The sequence below is a fragment of the Chinchilla lanigera genome, unplaced genomic scaffold, assembly GCF_000276665.1.
Source record: "Chinchilla lanigera isolate Chin_1 unplaced genomic scaffold, ChiLan1.0 scaffold00083, whole genome shotgun sequence".
Taxonomy (NCBI): Eukaryota; Metazoa; Chordata; class Mammalia; order Rodentia; family Chinchillidae; genus Chinchilla; species Chinchilla lanigera.
In genome coordinates, this window is record NW_004955484.1 from 2,931,261 (window position 1) to 2,953,626 (window position 22,366).

Here is a 22,366-nt window from a genome sequence, read left to right on the forward strand (position 1 = left end):
TGCCTCAGCCTCCCGAGTGCTGGGATTACAGGCGTGCCCTCACCACGCCTGGCCTTAGTACTTATTCTAAATTTAATTATATAAAATTTTATTTTATTGGGGCTGGGATGTACTTCAGTAGTAGCACCATACTTAAATTTATTTATTAAGTGCAACATTAAACCAGGCATGGTGGTGCATGCTTCTTATCCCAGCACTCGGGAGACTGAGGCAGGAGGATTGCTCAAGTAAGATAGTTGAACAGCAGTGTCTCAAAGCTGATGTTATCTGAATGGCATAAACATTGAAAAGGTGCTCAACTTCATCAGTGATCAGGTACCTGCCATTAGAATCTCTGAAATTTAAAAAGACAAAATAAATAAGTTTAAAAATGGAAAAAGCTGACTGTAGCCCAGGCTTCCATGAACTCGAGGCAAACCTCCTGCCTCGGCCTCCCCAGTGCTGGGATTATAGGTGTACATACACCGTGCCTGGCTGTAAGCTTTTTGGCATTTTTAACTAAAGCTGAACATAGATGTAGTGTGTGACCACCCGTTTCACCCTAGATGTTTCCCCAGCACAGCTGCTTATAAATCCACGTGAAGGGAATGCACAAGAAGATTGGTGGCAGCTTATAACGGCCCTGTAAACCGTAAGCAAATCCTCCCAGTGAGAATTTGGTCCCCCTCTCCCAGTACCAGGACTGGATTGAACCCAGGACCTTTGAAGTAAACTACATCTCCAGCCCATCTTTATTTTTTTACATGTTGAGACAAGGTCTCACTAAGTTGCTAAATTGCCCAACCTGGTGTTAAATTTGCTATCCCCACTCGGGTGTGTTGGCGCATATCTGTAGTCCCCACACTCGGGATGCTGAGGCAGGAGGATCACTGAAAGTTAATGGCCAGCCTGGACTGCATAGTGAAACCCTATTTCAAAAAACCAAACCAAACCAAAACAAAACATTGCCATCCTCCTGCCTCAACCTCCTAGCTGGGATTTTAGCTGTGCACAACCATGAATCCTGTTAACGTCTCAGCTCAGTTCTCCTCTTGATAAGAATTAAAATGTCAGCTGAATTTCTAGACAACACTGTTTGTGATCAAAGTGGCCCAGTTGGTAAATTTCATACAGACTGGGAAGAACTATAAAGGAATTACAAAGACCAGGAAGGTGTGACTCTGTACTTGGGTGGGCCTGCAGAAGTGGCCCTGGAAGCTATGGCAGAGGACTGCTGAAGTGTTACGCTGCCCCGAGGCTCCTGGAGTGGGGGAGGGGGACTGCTGCTCCTGGGGTGGCGATTCTTGTCTTTCCCTTCCAGTCTGGACCCTCCACAGAGTTCAGCTCCACCTGAGGATCTACAGTTTTCTTTTTGTCTAGCGCTCATTTCCAGAACCAAACTTGATTTCCCACCCATAACCCTTCACCTCCTACATTCTTCCCCATCTCAGTCAGTAGCTCCTTTATTTTTCCTGTTGCTCAGATCCGAAACCTGGATTCCTCTCTTGCTCTCTTTGTCCCTGTTCTTTTTGATGTAGATCCGGAGTCAGAGCACTGTGCCTGAGCCCGGCCACTCCACTGTCTTCAGGAAGAGCCTCCTCAGCGGCCTCCTGTCCCCTGTGCGGTGCATGCGATGGCCTGGGGCGCCCCAGTGACGCATCAGTCAGATGTGTAACTGCTCTGCCCAAAGCCCTCAAGCCTTTTCCCCTCTCTTAGCCTCTCCAGTTCTTGTCGCTGGCAGCTCTCTCAGTTCTCCCGCCACTGCTGTCCCTTGCTACACTTAAGCCTCAGTCCTCCTTGCTGCTCCTCAGTGTTTTGTTTTGAGACAGGGTCTCACTGTGTGGCCTAGGCTGGCCTCAAACCACAGAGATCCTCTTGCCTCAGCCTCTGGAGTGCTGGGATTACAGGCGTGCGCCACCACTCCTGGCTTGCTCCTCAGAGAGTTGAAGAATGTGCTGTTTTCCTGGGAGAACATTTCACCTTGTGTGGATTCGTATTTCTCCCTTGTGTAGAGTAGCACCCCGCCCCACCCCCTTTCACCCTATAGAGTATCTCCTGACTTTTATTTGATTATTTGTAATTATCTTTCTTTCCTACGTAGAAAATAACTCCGTGGAGGCAAGGATTTTTCCCTTCCTGCTCACTACTGCCTTGAACAGTGCCTGGCATGTGCTAGGTGCTCAAAAAGAGCGGGGGGGGGGGGGAAGTGAGGAAATTTCCAAGAACTAAAGGATATGCACTTCCAAACTGAAAGATCTCCATATGCCCAGTATCATAGATGGGAAGATAACTGACTGCAGGGCACATACCAAGTAAAATTTCAAGGTTCTGTTTTGTTGTGTTGGTAGTACTGGAGCCTTTGCTCTGAGCTGTATCCCCAGCGCTGCTTTTTGTTTTGTTTTTTGAGACAGCGTTTTGCTGTGCTATTCAGGCTGGACTTGAATTTTCTAAGTAACCCAGGCTGGCCTCAAACTCACAGCGATCCTCCCGCCTCAGCCTCCCAAATGCTGGGATTACAGGCGTGCATCACCATGCCCAGCAATAGACCACACTTTCCAAGAATTGACTGTGGAGAAATTTTCCTTCATTTTTCACACCCTGGTCTTGTAATTACTTTATTCCTCATATGTCGAATATACCCCATTTATCTCCCATCCAAGTCAATTCTTGCCTCTTAACTAAGCTGGCATCCCCCAGTCTTGCCCTTCTCCACAGTGTAATCAGAGTTGCTCTTTTGAGTGCTCTGGTGAAAATTGTGTACTAGCTCCCATTTCTTTGATATAAACTCCAGCACTCAGTGTGATTGGGTTCCTGCTTTCTTCCCCGGCCTCATCATTCAAACTCTCCATGCCGGCCATTTTGAAGTAGGGAGGACTCTCATGCAATATCCTCACCCCTTCTTCCCTCCTACTTTCGCCTCCCTGGAGCCCCAGTTTCCCAGTTCATCTGGCAGAATTTCTTCTAGTTCCTGAGCAAGGGGCTGTTGTTCTCCCTGACCTCCTCCCTTTGTCCTGTGGCTGAGCTCATTGACAATGGTTGGGAGGTTAGAGCTGATTTCTCTGATTTTGGATGGAGCAAGAAACCCTGTATATCCTTCTGCTTCTTCACCGAGCCTTCCTCGGCACTCCTAGATGCAACTGCTTGCTTCTGTGTCATGCCCATTGACACTTCGCTGTGCCTCCCTCCCACTTCCAGAAAGCGGGCCCAGTTGTGTCACCCGCTTACTTTCCCTTCAGTGACACCCCCTTCACTGTGGGGTTGAAGTTCAAACGTGGCTTACAGCTTTGGGGTCTGGGCCTGGCCTGCCTCTCCTGACTCACCCTCCCTTGGAATTTGAGTTCTCCTAACACCCACTGTCATGCGAGCTGCTTCATTAACTTAAAACACGTTCCCTACCCTTCCATCCTGCTTTATCCTGCGACTTCTCCTGACCTTCTAGGATCATCCCTGTAGATAGCATTTTCCCTGGAAAGCCTTCCCTGATCAAACTCTCCTTCCACTTCCCCTTGGGTGCTCCTCCCATGCTGCTGTGGTACCCCGATGCCATTCACTGCTCCCGTGGATGGTGGCGGTCATTCCTGGGCAGTCTGTCTTTCTCACCTTCTGCTTTGTGCTGTAGTTCCTACACAGTGCCTGCAGCGTAGCGTGCACTCTGTAAATGCTTCTGTCTCTAGTTCCCAGACTCCTGGAAATTGGATCGCATGTGGTGCAGTGCAGGTGCTAAGCAGATGCATTAATACAGTGAAAGACTGGTTATATTCCCTCATCCTTCAGCACAGCAGACAGAAAGGAATGGATCCCTCCAGAACAGCCTTAGGTTCCATCCCCAGCAGCACTGAAAGAAAAAAGAGCAGTCCTTTAAAGTAGTTTATAGTCAAGTATTTCAAAGGATTGAGATAAATCACTGGAAAGAAGATGCTGAACAACTCCTTCATAACTGATCTGTAAAAGCACTGATGGACTGGGCTTGGTGGTGGACACCTGTAATCCCAGCACTCAGGAGGCTGAGGGAGAGAACTGCAAGTTCAAGGCCAGCCTGGGCTACATAGTGAGTTGAAGGCCAGCCTGAACTGTACAGCGAGACCCTGTCTAAAAAACAAAAGAAGAAAGAAAGCACTGTTGGTGATGAAATCTCAGAATCTGCCACATCTGAACTGCTGGATTAGACTTTCTGGTTTAAGCATAAGTTAGCTTCTGCAACCTATTTATTTTTTTTCTCTGAAAACTTTTATCAGCAACTTTAATATTTCAGTTTTTCTTGACACTAAATGATTTTAATTCATAATTTTAAAAAAATTACCCGTTAGCTGGGCGTGGTGGCGCATGCCTGTAATCCCAGCGCTTGGGAGGCTGAGGCAGAAAGCTTGTTGGGAGTTGGAGACCAGCCTGGGCTTCAGAGTGAGCTCAAGGCCAGCCTGAACTGCACAGTGAGAATCTGTCTCAAAAAGACCAAAAAAAAAAAAAAAGTTTGAATGGTACTGCTTTTATTTTATCTGAATGTGTTTTCCCTTTTATCTGTGGATGTAATGCATTTTATGTTACTTTTTGTTACCTGGCATGTAAGAACATTTTATCTGACCATGTAATTTTTTTTTTTACATGTATAGTGACCACTGATGATAAATGTCATACTATTCTAACGGGAAACTTTTTTCCTTTCTCTTTGAATGCAGTTGTTGTGGAATTACAAACTAAACCTGACTACCGACCCCAAATTTGAATCTGTTGCTAGAGAGGTTTGCAAGTCAACCATATCAGAGGTAGGTGGTAAAAGAGTGTTGTGAATACTTACGACTTAGAAGAGAAAATTAACATCTCTTGACTCGACCAGTCATTAGGAGACGAATGACTCAGATATTTTACTTTTCTTGGAATTTCCATCTGTCTTGGTTGCGAGGTAGGAAGAGGGTGTAATTAGACTTCTTTTGTTAACAGCGCCCACACTGACAGTGGGATGCTGTTGACCGGGACAGTTCAAAATCAGGTTCTGTTGCTCCCTGCACATCCTGTGCACCTGCCATGCCTGAGGCAAATCCAGAACTGTTTCCCCAGGAGGCTTACAGGCATTCCTTCGTGTTCTGGCTTGGGTCAATTGAGCCACATAGGTATATGCTTCAAATAATAGGAGTTAGTGCTAGAAAGGTTCTGGGTAGTCACATTCATACAGTTATAAATGGATACTGAGAATAAAGACAAAAACAGTTAATAAAAATGGATAGCACTATACAGATACTAATGGGAGAATTTTTTGGGTTATTTATCTGGCTTAATGTAAAGAATAAATGATATTAATGAAAATTATGGGTTGTTTTTGGGTGGGGGGAGATAGGGTCTCACTGTGTAGTTCAGGCTGACCTTGAACTTTCTATGTAGCCCAGGCTGGCCTTGAACTTGCAGCAGTCCTTCTTCCTCAGCCTCCCTAGTGCTAGGATTATAGTCATGGACCACCTCACTGGACTGAAAATTGTGGTATTTGAAGTTGCTTTTTTGGGGGAGAGGGTCTGATCAGTAATGGAAACCCCAGATAGCCTTAAGTTTTTGCACACTTAAATATGAAAATTATGGAAAAAAATGCTATTTTTCTACTCGTTATAGTCACTGTTACTTGCAATATATTAATCTGTCCTTCAGTTGAGACTATTGATGACATAAGTCAGAGCCGCTTCTTCCAGGGCCTGAAGGAAGACCCTGTCCCATCCAGGAGACCCCTTAGCTTGTGTTGCCTGTCTGTGTCATTTCTGGGTCTGGTGGAACCTAGCAGTACTAGGCCCTCCAGTACTCAATCAGACGTGCTTTAGTCTTTAAACACTACACCCCTCCATATTTGAGGCTTTGGAACCCAGAAGAGTATGTTTTTGTTTGTTTCCAATTGATCTTTGGCTTCTGGCTTTAATATTCTACATCTTAAACTCCTTTAGCTGGCTATATGATTAAACCTCCAACTAGAAAATCTCAAGAGGAAAAGTGATTACTTAATAATAGAAAGAAATACCAACAAAGAAACAATTCCAGGCTTGAACTGTAAATGTGTGCATATTCTCACTTCATTATGGAACTATTCGTTATAAGTAGGGGGATGGGGATGTAGCCCAGTGGTACAGCACCTGCCTAGTCAGCGCAAGGCCCTGGGTTTAACCCTCAGTACTGAAAAAGAAAAAAAAGGTAAATAGGTTGCTTTTTGCGGGGAGGGGCACATTAGACTATATATACATATTTGTTTTGCCCCATTTCATATCAGCATTATGTAGCATGGGTTTGACCGCCATGTGAAAATTTAATTCAGAGTATATACATATCCCTCATGATAATTTCACTCCTCGCATTAGGCTGTCTTCCTCATGTGACTAGTGACCTTTTGTGGTGACCTTGTGTGACCTTTTGTGGTGTTACAGTTTTGTAAAAATCCAAGTAAGAAGGACACTTCTCTCTCCCTATAAAGAGATTATACAGGAGTCAGGGAAATTAAGTACTGTATCAGGAAGAACATAGTTGTCAGAATATCTTTTATTCTATGTTACCTTTCTGTTATTGTTGTTAAGTTTGGGAATGCTATTTTCATGGAGAAAAGGAACGTCACAGGGTACTTGCAAAACAAACTTATTTACGCTCCGCAATTGAGCTAAATACTCAAGCATTTTTTACTACACCCCATGAATGAGCTCCCCAGCCTCTGCACTTGCCTGTCGGTCTGTCTCTCTCTCCTGACGCGTGAACTTACAGCCTAGTACATGCTAGGTGCAAACTGTATCACACTTTGATGTTTTAATACTGATTTTGTCTTTGTGGTCCTGGGCCCTGAACCCAGCGCCTTCACGCTGAGCTAAGTGAGGGCACTGAGTCCTTTTCTATTATTTAAGACAGAGTCTGGCTAAGTTGCCCAGGAAAGACTTGAACTGGTGATCCTTCTGCCTGAGCCCCAGGTGCTGGGAGTGGAGATGTCTCCACAGCTCCCAGTTTATGCTGTTTTTGCTGGTAGTCTTAGTGTCACTGAAGGAAAGTATTATCCAGCAGAATGGTTGAAACTTCTTATTCAAACCCTATTCCCTATTGTCATTGGTGGTAAGCTGAGATGCGGATGTGTACTACCTCTCCACATTTCAGGAAAATCTTAAGTAATTAAAACTAAATATATGTTTGATTATTATTGAGGCTCTCGTTTTGAAATGTGCTCTTGGTTTTTCTGCAGATTTTTAAACTACTAATGGCCTGGAATTAGGACCTATATGAATACTGCCTTATGCCATTAAGTCCTGAAACTCAGAACTAGTTCTGTATTTAATACAGGATTTTTGCGGTGGTTGCATTGCAAATGCTGAGACTTTTAGGTGACCATTTCCTTTCTCTTCTGAACTTAACACAGTTTTGCTAAACAAATAAATTTAGGGTTACACCCATGGCCCTGTTTTTTACATGTTACAAAAAAGTGTTCAAGATTAAACTGAAAGGATGTTCACCTTGACTATTGAAGATCTCTTCTGCCTCTGAAGCTATAGATTGTTTACTTAAATCCCTAACTTTTCTTCCTTAAAAGTAAATAAAATCTTTTCTTTTAAACGAAGTTTTTGACTTGGTCTGGGTTTGCTTCTGGAGTTAAAGAGACCCAGTTGCCTATCGGATAACTTGGGGAATGATTTATTGCAGTGATGGCTAACTTTTTGAGCTTTCAGTGATACAAATTGCTGTAGGTTTGCCACCACTGAGCTGTTGGTTTTAAAAAACCAGTTAAATCTGAGCATGATGGCACATGCCTATAACTCCAGCACTTGGGAGGCTGAGGCAGGAGCATCGCTGTGATTTCTGAGGCTAGACACAGTGCATTCAAGGCCAGCCAGAACTACATAGTGACACCCTGTCTAAAAAAAGAAAAAGTGTTGTTTTATATGAGCACAGAGTACTCGTAACACAGCCACTTTGTTCTGAACAGATTAAGGAATGTGCTGATGAACCGCTTGGGAAAGGGTACGTGGTTTCCTGCCTGGTGGACCACCGAGGCAACATCACTGAGTACCAGTGTCACCAGTACATCACCAAGATGACGGCCATCATTTTCAGCGATTACCGCTTGATATGCGGCTTCATGGATGACTGCAAAAATGACATCAACACTCTGAAATGCGGCAGCATTCGGCTTGGTGAAAAGGTATCCATCACTTTAGCTTCACCAGAGGGAACCTGTGAACTCAGTAGATGAAAACCATGGGACAATTCACAGGAGACAAACTTCAGGACTGGCAGTGACCTCAAAGTTGAAAACCTTGCCCAGGGACCTACAGGCTCTGAAACCAGTTAGCCTGTGACTGGATTTCATGTGTTGGTAACAAAATGTTTTGGCATTGTATGGGGAAGTGGAGGGATTAATATCTGCTTATTGGGTTAATAACCCTTAGTTATTGCAGGCTGATCAGGCCCGCAATCCCCCAAATGAGTGGATGGCAAAGGTGTAAATAAATGAGACAATCGAAATGATTTCAGGGCTCCAGGAGGGTCTGATTCTCTTACAGCATTCTATATTCTCTGGGTTTAGACAAAGACTTCTCTGGCAGCCCGTATTTATTAAGTTTTCAAACAAAGGAGGAGGATACTCAAGAAAACATGGGAATCTAGCAGGTCCTTGGGAAATATTTTCCCAAGTGGTGAATTATGTCAAAGAGAACCTTATCTTTAGGTTGGTATTTATTGTAGGAATGTGGAGCCTGCAGCTGCCGTCTCTTTGTAGTTAAATGGGGGTTGGAGCCAGATGTCCTCGGCTGTGGCCTTATCTTGTCCTTTGAGGCGTCACAGCTTCACAGGCCAATACAGGCCTCAGCGGTAACCAGTGACTCGCAGAGGTTACGTAGTATGAGTCCACTGCCCATCTCCAGACAAGTGCCTAAGCTTCAGACAAGTAAAGACGGAAAGCCAATTGGTTAATATTAAATCCTGCTCAGAGCCACTTTGTAGTGGCCTCCAACATCAGCTCAGGATAGTATTACTGGGATGGTGGTATGCACCTGTAATCCCACCTGCTTGGAAGGCTGAGGCAGGAGGACTGCAAATTCAAGGCCAGCCTGGGCAACTTAATGAGATTCTTTCTCAAAATAAAAAAAACAGATAAAAAAGGCTGGAATATTGCTCAGTGGTAGAGTACCCTGGGTTCGATCTGTAGTGTGGCAAAAAAACAAAAACCAAAATATTGCTTATAGTGCACCTCTAGCAAAGGGGAGGCCTGAGTTCTCTAGTCTTTCTCTTCATGTTTACCATTAAAAAGTTACTGAGCAGACACACTGGTTCATCTCCATCTGTAAAGGGAGATACTTGAATATTAGAAAGCTCTAACATATGTGAAGGTGTTTTTAACTTATCAGAACAAAGGTGCTCTGTAATTGTGATATATTCGCTTCATCCCAGAATTGATTATAGTAGGTACAGAAAATAACTCACTAGCTAGTTTCTTCCTCCTTAGTTATAGCTGTTTTCCGTTTGAAATTCCTAGCCTGGCAAACAGAAGGTCCCAATGGAGGATTGGCCAGGTTTATCCTGAATTTGTTTCGCAGCAAAAATGAAAGAAACTCTTGAAAAATAATGAATGCCAGTGGGAGAAGGGAGAGGTGGTCTGAGACCTCTGGCATCAGCTTTTAGTTGCTGCTGCTTATTAATCTGTTGTTGAGGGCATAGGATTGAAAATAAAACCTCTCTCTCCATGTCTGTTTCTCTATCTCTCTCTAATTCTCTACCTTTATTTCTTCCTCTTTACTAGGGATTGCACCCCAGGCCTTCACACTGAGCTACGTCTCCCAGTCCCTTCATTTTTTGAGACAGTGTCGCTTAAGTCTCTCAGGCTGGGGACTTGAACCGCTCCCTCCTGCCGCAGCCTCCCGGAGTGCTGGGGCTCCAGGTGTGCACCGTCACAGCAGCGAGCGCCTCTGTTTGTGTTTGTGGTCTGCAGGTGTTTACAAAGGGAGTGTGGTGTTAGGATATCGTAACTGAGGACAGTGGCTCGCATGAAGGTTTAGTGTGGGTTTTGTCTGGCTGTCACCAAACCCTGGTGCCCTGTGTTTTCTATCAGCACAGGGCCCTGTCCCCCTCAGATAACTCAGTCATCCAGTACTGGAAAAAACAAAACAAAACAAAACAAAAGGTAACTCAGTCATCTTGAAAGCTCTGTAACCTTGGCGTAAAGCTTTCAGACAGCTGAAGAAAGGTCAGTTTCAATAAGGACCGATTTTTTTTCCTTCCTAGAAGGCTCTAGAAATGACACAAAAGCCTTAAGTCACCCTGAAGATTCAGGAAGCTCCTCTGACTTCATGTGGGGTGGTGGAGATTACATCCAGTTCCAGACCTTACCTCTTTGAAAATCTCCATTGTGTTTTAGTCATACTTTTGAGGAATTAGCAATGACACTTTTTTGCATTTGTGATCCTTGGTCACAGGGTCGAGTAGACTGTTACCATCCCCTGTTCTTTATAGTAGCTCTTGCCTTTGACATCAAGGTAACAGCTAATTAGCTTCCTCCAGCTCTCAGATTCTTAAAATAAAACACACTTTCAACTGCATATACAAGTTCTAGGTCTGCAGTGGGTTGAATTAGCAGCAGGAAGTAGTACTGCTGGAGTCGAGGGCTATGACAGAATTGTTGATTCAGGGTTTTTGCTCTGTTTCGTTTTTGCTGCTGTTACTGTTTGAGACAGAGTCTTACTATGTAGCCCAGGCTGACATCAGATCCTAGATCCTGCTGCCGCCTCCCAAGTCCTGGGATATAGGCATGCACGGAGTTCATTCACCTTTGATAAAATAACAAAAAATGTTTGTATGGAACACCAGTGCACCTCTCGGTCGTTTCTGTCTCTTGGTGTGCCTACCAGTTCCGTTTTTACCAGTGCTCCACCCTCATATCAAGGGTTTTTTTGTATTTAGGGGACGGAGATGGGCTTGTGTCTGTGCTCCTGCCTCACAGAGAAAGTGTCTCCCTGTGCAGTCTCTTCTGGGGCTGCAGCCACATTTAATGCAAGGGAGCTCTCAGCACTTCCTTGCTTTTTCTAACTGCGGCTTGCTTCTCCAAAGTCAGTTACCTGTACAACAACTGTATGGCTTCTGACCACAGAGGAGATAGGCTCATTAATCTCAAATTTGCTGCCGCTGAAACATGAAAACACCTCCTCCAGAGGTGAGAAGGAAGGCTTGTGGTTGATCTGTTTGTGCCGTGTCTGTATGAAGACATAAATGTCCTGATTTAACACTATAGTAGCTGAGCATAATGGTGCACGCCTGTCATCTCAGCACTCAGGAGGCAGAGGCAGGAGGATTGCTGTGAGTTCGAGGTCAGCCTGGGCTACACAATGAGTTCAAGGCCAGCCTGCCCAGCTCTGGAGAGGCTAAGGGGAAAGGATCATGTGTTCTCCATAGTTTAGGACCCTGTCTCAAACAAAACAAAGCAAAAGAAACAGTAGAAGAGCAGTTTCAGTTTCCAAAAGTAGAAGTATAAATGATTTACATCAGTTGAAGAAAAAATAGGTGTGGCCTCAAAAGGAACTAATCGTGGACCTGTATGTACCATAGGATCATTACTTTTATATGTTTAATAATTTTTATTATTCCTTACTTTTAGCCAATTACTTTGAGTAATTTAGACATTCTCTTTCTGTCAAAGTAGATTATAGCAGACACCAGAGACATCAAAATAAAATGGTTTCTAGCAGAGGTGAAAGCTGGGTTCTTGCCTACTATTTTGAGATTAGTATTCTCCTCTGTGGGTTTTCTGTGTTAGTTTTTTAAAGACAAAGAATATGAGGGAAAAAAATTAAGTCAGACTTCTAAAACCTGACTAAGATACTGGCAGTACTTTTCAAGTAGACATTTTAAAACTTTAATACAAATATATTGTGGGTTGAGGATATAACTCAGTTGTAGAGTGCTTGTCTGGCATATGCAAGGCCTTGGATTCAATCCCTAGCACCCGCCCCATTAAGTCCATTTACAGGGTTATTTGTTATTCATATCTCAAGTCAGCATATTACTAATCAGACTTTTCTAATGTAATTTTATTTGCCCATAGATAACGTGTAGGTATGTGGGTTACCTCACTTTCATTCCCCTTTGATATTTAGCCCTGTAGTCTTCATTGTGAAACGTTCGTACATATTTAGTTATATAACTAAAATGGGTCAGCCGAGCATGGTGGTGCACCCCTGTAATCCCAGCACTCAGGAGGCTGAGGCAGGAGGATCATTGTGAATTCAAGGCCAGCCTGGGCTGCAAAGTGAGCTAAAGGCAGCATGAACTGCATAGGGAGACCCTGTCTCAAAAAGACCAAAAAAGAGGTAAACCAAATGTCTCAGAGACTCTAGGGCAATTCCTGAACTATCTTTATTTGAAAATAATTATCTATTTGAAATACACAATGAAAAGATTTAGTGGAAATGATGTTGTGACCTAATGCCTCTGTGAAGTGTTGCAATTGCTATAATTAAAATCAGATGCCTTAAATCTAATAAGCAAATGGAGCCATTAAGAAACATAATATCCTAAATATTTAATCTTTCTGATGGCATGTTTAAGCAATTATAAACCCTAAATATACAGGGGAACACTTAGCAGACTCGTTACATGGAAATCATTTCCTTACCTTTTATAAAATGCTAGGATTGAAGGTTGAGCTTCAATCAAGAATTGACTATCTTGTTGTTGTTTTTAACCACCTTTTGATGTTTTATGACACTGATTTTCGGTATGATCTAGTCTCTCAGATCTTACGATGAGAAAATGCATCTTTTCTTTTGATTCTTACAGCCAAAAATGTGATTCTGTAGGCTTTGTATACATTATTATATGTGATTAAGGTTTAAAGTTTTAAAAATTAGAAGAAGAAATTTAATCTTAAGTTTTTGTGAGCTACTAAAATTTGGACTAGGGTGCTGTTATAATGTTTATAGTGGTCACTAGCATACTGTGACTGATAAGTGATTGTGATGCTTCTGTCCACTCCTTTATCTTTGACTTGTTTCTTTGGGAGATATATATGTGTAGGCCTTGTGGTGCTCATAAATTCGGAAGAAAAAAGTAAGTCTTACTCCAACTTTCTGGGCTGCCAACTTTTCTCACTGTCCTTATTTTGTTGTTGGTCATCCCTCAGTTTCATTATCTGTTCCGAATTTCTCTCCCGAAGCACTCTGGTCTTCCCATTTCTAATCACTGGATCAGCTCCTGTACCTAGTGCAAAAGGCCCAGGCCCCGCTAGACTAGGAAGGTCTGAGACTCTGCTAGCGCAGCATGCCTCTATCACTTTTGGGTCAGCAAGCCTTGTGAAAACTCAAAACTGTGAACCCTCCTTAGAAAAATATACAAAACCCCATATAAAATTTAGAAGTTTCATAGACCCCACCCACACACCCACCCAAGTGAAACCGGTACCAGAAGAATAAATGATAGACCATCATCTATTTCACATTCTGCAGCATGGCTGTGTAATTCCTGAGCTTCTCTATTTGCCTTGCACAATAGATACCACAGCTTTCTGCTGCTTCTTCCTAGGTTGGTGAAGGAGGACATGAACATTTGCATGAGCACCTGAAGTTAATGTTCTATAGAACCAGTTCAGTTACAGTAAGATGGGAAATACACATGTTCACTGAAATTTTGCCAGAAGTGCATGCCTTCCTGCCTGGCTTTAGGAATCCTTTTTTGGTCCTGGGAATCAGACTCAGGACCTTGCAGTTGCCAGCCAGGCGCTGTGCCACTGAGCTATATCCCCAGCTCTAAGAATCTTTTTACTATATGCTGATGGTTTCATAGATTAATATTCTACTAGAACAGTATTTCATGTGCATATAAATAGTACCATTATATTTTCAGATGTTTTGGTTTTTGTATATTAATGTTTATACTTCACATTGTTGTAACATATCTTATGAGTATAGAAGTTTAGGACACTTAAAACTAGGGGAGCTTTGTTCTGGTACACACTAATGCATGTTTGTGGTTGCTATAGGATGATGCAGTGTACAATTACAGGTAATTGGATGGTATTGGAAAAACTTATAGAAGCAGTTTGTATAGATAGTGGTAGTTCTTTGTTGTTTTTTTGAGGTGGTCTCACTATGTAATTTAGGCTGGCCTCAAACGTGCAGAGGTCCTCCTGCCTCAGCCTAGTGACTGCCGGGATTACAGGTGTGTGCCAGTAATAGTCTTATTCAATCATGTTCAGATCAGTTCAGAACATCAAAGTATTCCACTCCAGCTGGTATATACTGGAGAGTTTGAGGACAATACAGAGTAGAAAAAGGACACAGGAGTCTTTATAATGTCCTTTCTCAGGGGACTTTGAGGGGCTCGGGATATAGCTCAATGGCATAAGCACTTGCCTGGCAATCCTGAGGTCATGAATTTGATTCCCGGTACCAAAAAAAAAAAAAAAAAACAATGGACTTAGGGGCTTGTTTTGGGTATCTCACTTTTAAATTACTTTTTGGTACTGGGAATTGAACCTATGACCTTGCTCATGCTAATAAGCACATGCTGTACCACTGAGCTACATCCCCCAGCCGGGTTTGTTGGTTTCTTTTTTTTTTTTTTTGGTTTTTCTCTGGTACCGGGAACCGAACTCACGACCTTGCGCTTGCCAGGCAGGCGCTTTTGCCGCTGAGCTAAATCCCCAGCCCCTGTTGGTTTCTTTTTAACATGACTGAAAGCACTAGTTAGGAAATGCCTCGCTCTTAAAGGTAAATGTAGAGAGATCTGTGCAGTGTTACCTCACCACTGACATGACTTGTGATCAGAGCACTGAGCTGATGTCATTTCTTAAGAATTTTCTGACATTTAAGCTTTAAAAATTCGGCTTCTTTCTTCTGCTGCTAACCTATACTCAAAATTCCCATGATCTTTGTTTCATTTGTAGCATATGGCAGGTAAATTCTAAGAAAAGATTATGGAGACCATTTTCTTTAACTTTTTCTCTTCCACGAGTGCTTGATTCTCATTTGATTTCTCAGTGGAACATCAATAAGCTAACAGTGTGTTGGGGTTTTTTTTCCTCACAGTGATGTTTATTTGACATCCATGTGGTAAGGGTTGTGAAGTATTCGTGCCCTTGCTCTTCTAGGATGCGCATTCTCAAGGGGAGGTGGTGTCCTGCTTGGAGAAAGGCCTGGTGAAGGAGGCAGAGGAGAAGGAACCCAAGAACCAGGTCTCGGAGCTGTGTAAGAAAGCCATCCTCCGGGTGGCTGAGCTGTCCTCAGACGACTTTCATCTAGACCGACATTTGTACTTCGCCTGCCGCGATGATCGTGAGCGATTTTGTGAAAATGTGAGTCAGCTCAGAAGCTGTTCTTCTTTTCTTCCTTTTCTTTTTAAACATCTTTAATACTCTCTTCCAAAATAACATGAACCATCACAAAGCCTTGCTGTGGAAAAGCCACTGAAATGAAAGTGGAATTGGTCCCAAGATGACAGAAAATAGTATCGGATGCTCAGCCTCGAAGATTTAACATACAGCCAACAGTTGGCTTCTCCAGGCTCTACACATTTTTTTTCCTACTTTATCTCACTTCTCAATTTTAGTTCTTAGAAGTCTATTTTATCTTTAGGAATCTTATTTTACTAGGGAATCCTGTTCTGATTTATTCTGTGGCTAAAACATATACATGGTTTTGACTAACATGAAGAAAACAGCAGGTTTTAACTTTTAAAACCAAACCCTTGATTACATCCTAATGACCGGTGACTCTAGCATAAAGTTGTAAGAAAGGAGACTGACACTTCTCTTGCTTCTCTACCAGTGTGTTAAATAGGAAGTTCCACATAGGATTGTGGACTGTGTACGGCGTAACTACTTAGCAAAGAGTAATAATAATGGGCCAGGGATATAGTCCAGCCGCAGAGCACCTGCCTGGCAAGTGCAAGTCCTGAGTTCAATTCCTGGTATCAGAATAAAGAGTAATAACGGTATGTATGTTTCCTCTTACAGACACAAGCTGGTGAAGGCAGAGTGTATAAATGCCTCTTTAACCATAAATTTGAAGAATCCATGAGTGAAAAGGTATTTCTTTGAGCCAAGTTAATATTTTATTAATTTCTTAAAAGTTTTCACAAATCTCTTTACAGTTGTCTCACAGTGTCTACAACGACTTGATTCTAGGACTCTCCATAGATACCAAAATTCAAGAGTGCTCAAGTTCCTTGTGTAAAATGGCACAGTTTTTACGTATAATCTATGTACATTGAATGTCACATGTACTTTGTCATCTCTAAAGTACTTATAATACCTAATAATATAATGTAAATGTTGTTTAAATAGTCGGTATACTGTACTATTTAGGGAATAATGATAAAGACAAAAATCTGTTTTAGTACACGTTTTCTTCCCCATAAATATTTTTAATCTGCAGATGCAGAGGTTGACTGTGCCAATATAAATGACTGAGAAAAAGCAGTACTTTTTCAGAGATAAGATTCTTAGGTTTAAGTAGAGAACCAAAACATACTTGTCTGATGAAAGTATGAAATGGCACATCTCAAGTGTCCATACCATCTGTCAGTTTGATTCTGGTGAAATTCATACTAGGGATATGACTGAAGAGAAAAAGACTGCTTTGTGTCAAGATAGTGCGTTAGGTCCACAGAACATTTATGTGTTTAGAACAGCTGCTCTTGCAGCATCAGTCAGGTTCCCATCCATGTCCTCCTACCCATTCCCACACTACTTTAGCACAGTTGTGCTGATTTTTTTTTTTTTTTTGAGGCTAAGAGTAGGAAGATTGCTGGGTGTGTTGGCACATGCCTGTAGTCCCAGCACTTGGGAGGCTGAGGCAGGAGGATTGCTGCAGGTTCAAGACCAGCCTGGGCTACAAAGTGAATCCAGGCCAGCTTGAACTACACAGCAAGACACTGTCTCAAAAAAAAAAGTAGGAAAATTTTCTGTACAATAGGAATAGGGGGGGCTAGGGATTTAGCTTAGCGGCAAAAGCGCCTGCCTGGCAAGCGCAAGGTCGTGAGTTCGGTTCCCGGTACCGGAGAAAAACCAAAAAAAAAAAATAGGAATAGGGCATAGGAATAGCTCCTGAGAAACAAAGGGTCCTGAATGGGTTGCCTGCTTGTGCTGAATTTTAACTGAACTTGCAACAAGGCACACTGGCAGCAGCCACCGTTGTTGAGGTGCGCTTGTCTCAGAGGCACACACGTGATCATGCGAGCGGTCTACAGCTGTCTCATCGTCCTCTCTCCTCAGTGTCGAGAAGCACTGACTACCCGCCAGAAGCTGATTGCACAGGATTATAAAGTCAGTTACTCACTGGCCAAGTCCTGTAAGAGTGACCTGAAGAAATACCGGTGCAACGTGGAAAACCTTCCCCGGTCGCGGGAAGCCCGGCTGTCCTACCTGCTCATGTGCCTGGAGTCGGCGGTGCACCGAGGTGAGGCCTTGTGGCTCTCCTTCACCTCACTCCTTTGTGGTTCACGCTCTGACGCTTTCTGTACCTTCAAATGTCAGTTTCCGCCTGTGCTTCCTCTGCTGAGTAGATTTAATTTGTAAGATGCATATTATGCAGCATCGTTAAGAGGTGAGGTAACACAGTTTAGCACATCAGCTTTGGGGCAGAGAGACTTGGCTTCGAAGTAGGACTCTAGCACTGAACTAACTGGCTGGGGGACCATTTTTTATGGTTTTGCTTATTTGTTTTAGTCTCTCTTAAGTTTTCCTGGTTGGCATTTATAGCTTAAAGAAACTGAGACATAAAGTGATTATTTGAAGTGTAGTCTTTTCCACAGGCTTTAAGTGCGAGTAGGCCAATAGGGATTGTTCTTTTTGGCTTTCATTTTACCCCCATGTTCCTACTGATGATTTCTGGGCCAGGTGAGGTGTCGCATGCCTGTAATCCCAGCACTTGGGAGGCTGAGGCAGGAGGATCACTGAGCTTGAGGCCCGCCTGGGCTATATAGTGAGTTCAAGCCCAACCTGAACGGCACAGTGAGACCCTGTCTCAAATAAAAGATTTCTTGGTGGGCTGAGGATGTAGCTCATTGTTTGAATGTGTGCTTAGCATGCATGAGGCACTGAATTTAATCCCCAGAACAACCGCCCCCCCAAAAAAACTTCTAGTAGCAAAAATTTTCATTATTAGTTTAGTAAGAGTATAAAATCTGAGCCAGGTGTTGTGATCATCATGCCTGTGATCCCAGCACTCGGGAGGCTGAGGCAAGAGGATTGCTGCGAGTTTGAGACCAGCCTGGGTTACAAAGTGAGCTTAAGACCAGCCTGAGCTGCATAGCAAAACCCTGTCTCAAAAAGACAAAAAAAGTATAAAATTGTATAATGCAGAACCTTGGCAGGATAAACCTGAGTTTGGAGTTTAAGCCCACTTTGTGCTGCAAAGACTTCTGCCAGGTGCTAAGCCTTTCAGCTGAAACATTAACATTCCAGACAGAAGTGGATGCTTTTATCCTTGTTCTCGCCTCCTAATAGTGTGACTTCCACCCTACCTCAGGGCGACAGGTGAGCAGTGAGTGCCAAGGGGAGATGCTGGATTACCGGCGCATGCTGATGGAGGACTTCTCCTTGAGCCCCGAGATCATCCTGAGCTGTCGGGGGGAGATTGAACACCACTGTTCTGGCCTGCATCGGAAAGGGCGAACCCTGCACTGTCTGATGAAAGTCGTTCGAGGGGAGAAGGGGAACCTCGGGATGAACTGCCAGCAGGCGGTAAGGAAAATGTTCTGCTACTACCTTGACTGTCACTTTTTTTGAGACAGGGTCTCACTGTGTAGCTCAAGCTGGTCTTGAGCTCACTGTGTAGCCCTGGCTGGCTTTGAACTCTGTCCTGCCTCAGGCCATAGAGCTGGGATTATAGGTGTGTGCCACCACATCCCCCTCGACTGTCATTTTACCAGCTAAGAGGCTTCCTCCTGAAACTATTCCAGCCTCCCTTCTCTGAATTGTTGAAGATTAGGTACTAAGGAGCAGGTAGGATATTGTTTCTTTGAGCATACATTAGTAAAATGTGGAATTTGCTGCAGATCAAAAGTTTGCACTCGTAATCAATAAAAAGAGCTGCATAATTAGGTGGAGAAAAATTCATTGTTTACTGGAGTTTTAAGAAGGGATAACTTACCAAATTGACATTATGAACCTGAGAATTAAGGCTAACCAGGTTCTAATAAATCAGGAAAAGTCCTTCACCAGATGAGAATTGTCTGTTTTAATTGGTTTCACTGAGCTGAGGCTGAAGAGAGTTTACATAGATTCAAATTTTCCAGAAGTTCTTTTAGTGCTGATGTGCAGCGTGACCTGAAGGATAAAGAAGCACGTCATTTTCTCTTTTTGGTTGGTTTGTCTTTTGTTTCTTGAGACAGGGTCTTGCTATATATACTCACTGTCCCCTAAACTCACTATGCAGCCCTAGCTGGCCTCGAACTCACGGTGGTCCTGACAAGAGTAGACTGTAGTGTACATAATGTTACACGTGCACACGTGCACACCACCGTGGTGGGGACAGTGGAGAGATGTGGCCTCTCCTAAAACTCCCAGCCCAGCTGAAAGGAAGCCTTCCAGACCTGCTGTGGTTCGAATTTGTCACAGTGTCACTTCTCGCGAGCAGCCCTGGCTGCAGAACACACTAGGAAATTTCCGTGCCGGCAAATGTGCCTGGGCTCCGGACCAAGACCGAGTCAGTAGCCAGCGTGTGCTGTGCTTGCCTCTTCTCCTTGACTCAGCCCAGGAATACTGTGGGAGGGAGGTCAGGAATAAACCTGTCTTTTTACTCAGCCTACACCTGTAGTAAAATGTACAGAAAGAAGAAAATAGACCAGTTTGACTTTATTTTGAGGCATCTCGTTCACTCCCAAGGCTTTTTAAAATTTAGCTTTTTGAAAGAACAAGTGACTCAACCTGAAAGATAAATAGATAGCGCCCACATCACCCTTTGTGCCCAGAAGGAAGTGCTTTCCAGACCTCGAGGACAGCCGCGAATAGTGAACTGTGCGGCTCTGTCTGCACCGAGATGACCCGGTAGGAAATGAACGCCTCCTTATGAGCCGTTGCTTTAGCTTTCACGCCAAAACAAGGCGTTTCTCCAAAGGGAGAAATGTGTCCTTAGTTATTGTGTTCTGTATTATTAACCCTTGATCAAATGGAGGAATGTTTTGAAATAATTTATTTTGAGTAGGTTTCTTTCTTATTTTCAAAGTTTTCTTCTTCGATAAAAGTAGACTTCAGTACCTGTCTGTGATTTACCTTTAATTTTCTCTGTTCTCTGCTGAATTGATTTATTGATCCGCTTTGTTCTTTTATTTGTTTTTGTTTTTTGTCTTTTTGACACAGGGTCTTGCTACGCAGTTCAGGCTTGCCTTGAACTCATTTTGTAACCCAGGCTGGCAGTGATTCTCCTGCCTCAGCCTCCCATGTGCCGGGATTACAGGCGTGCACTATCACACCTTTAATCTAGTGATCTGCTTTGGTTTAGCGATCTCTCATCAAATAGTAAACTGGAAAACATAAGGATAATTATCTTCTGCGCACATACTTTTCCAATCACAATCATGAACTAATAAGTTCTCTTCAGTTATGACCAAATGAATTCAGCCCAATCATTCCCTGGCCTAATCATTTCTCCAAAGCTTTCTCCAGAGCTTGCTGAGTGTATGAGGGGCTAAAATAGATGCACAGTCTTCTGGCAGTTCACCTTCTTTGTGTGCATTTCCCACACTCTTGCCACCGCACCCCAGAGTGGCAGTGATCCCTGGAGCCCTTATTCTACTCGGCTGTATTTTCTTCTGTTACTACTAGCTGCAGTCCAGAGCAGTCAGCGTGAGTTCTCAGCACTGGCCCGTCAGCCAGGGAGACGCAACTGACACAGTCCTTGCACAGACCCCAAGACTCTTGTTTTGCCCTTCGCTGTCCTCAGAAAAGATGTAGCTATTTTGATATTTGTCGCCTAGTGTCATAGGTCACATTGACACTTACAAAATAGTCTTCCTACCAACTAACCACAGCATTTTGTAGTTTCTTCAGTTTGCCAAGAATCAGTACAGGGAACTTCCATCCCATAATACTAGAAATCTTAACTTCCTCTTTTGATTATTGGCTTCTTTTGGAAATCATCATAAAATTGGGAGGCCCAGTGTGGTGGCACATGCTTTGTAATCCCAGCACTGAGGAGGCTGAGGCAGGAGGATCGTTGCAAGTTCAAGATCAGCCTGGGCTACAAAGTGAGCTCAAGGCTAGCCTGAACTGTATAGCGAGACCCTGTCTAAAAAAGACCAAAAAAAAAAAAAAAGAAAAAAAAAGAATGGGGTCGGTGCTTGCGTTCCTTCACATGAGCCCTGTGGGAACGGCAGGTCAGATGCTGCAGATCAGAGAAGGCTCCCCGAGGATAAGCCAGTGATACAAAAAGGACCCCAGTTCTTTAGCGTGGCAAAAAAGAGCTCAAATCAGTGAGTATTATAGCTTTCAAGTTTTCTTTCTCACATTTCAGATTCCCACCCCAAAACACCATCTGCCACCCATCTGTAGTAATAATGATCTTTTGTCCATAAGATGCTTTGCCATTTGCCCAGTCTTTCTTATGTAGTATTGTTTCTTGTAATCTGTACTTTAGGAACTGAAATTTAGAGAGGTCAGTCAACTTGTCTGTGTTCCTAAAGCTAATACCAGGCAGAGGTGAACCATTAATAGAACTTGGACTTTCTGACCTTTAATTTAGAACTTTCCCTCTGTGCCTCAGATACCAAATGGCTTCTCAAAGACAAGAGACTCCAAGGCACCTTTTCTCCTGCATTTTTTTCCTGTTTGTGGTTTTGTTTTTTTGAATCAGGGTCTCACTATTTAACCTAGGCTGGCCTTGAACTTGTAGCAGTCCTCTTGCCTCAACCTCCCAATTGCTGGGATTCCAGGTGTATGCCACTTCGCCTATTCACCTGCCTCTTTTTTTTTTTTAATTTCATGGCAGAGGATGGACTAAGGAAAAGTACATGATAAAGACTGTATCTTTATCATAATCCCAGCACTGAGAAGTGCTGTAATCCCAGCACTGAGAAGGCTGAGGCAGGAGAGTCCCCATGAGTTCAAGGCCAGCATGGGCTACATAGTGAGAATCCTGTCTTTAAAAAAAAACTACTGCATCCTCAACTAAATGGATGGTGCATGCCTGTAATCCTACTACTTGGGAGGTTGAAGCAGGAATATTGCAAGTTTAAGCCACACCTGGGCAATTTAATGAGACCTGGTTTGAAAAGAATAAAAAGGGCTGGGAGTTACTTCAGTGGCGGAGCACCTGTAGGTTTGATCCTAGGTACCACAAAAGATAAGTGTATGTACCCTTAATTTTAGTTTCATAATATTAGGCAAACATTTTTCTGTATAGTTACAATGCACAAGCTGTGACTTACCTCTTGGCTGTATAAAAATAGGCAAGTACAAGTACAG

The 22,366-nt window shown here is 43.2% G+C and overlaps 1 protein-coding gene across 1 annotated transcript in view; it reads left to right on the forward strand.

The window, feature by feature from the left end:
• Positions 1 to 22,366, forward strand: part of Glg1 (golgi glycoprotein 1) — a 116,524-nt gene that overhangs the window by 59,871 nt on the left and 34,287 nt on the right. The window contains exons 3-8 of the mRNA XM_005403463.2: positions 4,653 to 4,739; positions 7,904 to 8,119; positions 15,053 to 15,256; positions 15,917 to 15,988; positions 17,177 to 17,360; positions 18,432 to 18,646. Coding sequence (XP_005403520.1) covers positions 4,653 to 4,739; positions 7,904 to 8,119; positions 15,053 to 15,256; positions 15,917 to 15,988; positions 17,177 to 17,360; positions 18,432 to 18,646 — 978 coding nt within the window. The remainder of the gene's footprint in view (positions 1 to 4,652; positions 4,740 to 7,903; positions 8,120 to 15,052; positions 15,257 to 15,916; positions 15,989 to 17,176; positions 17,361 to 18,431; positions 18,647 to 22,366) is intronic.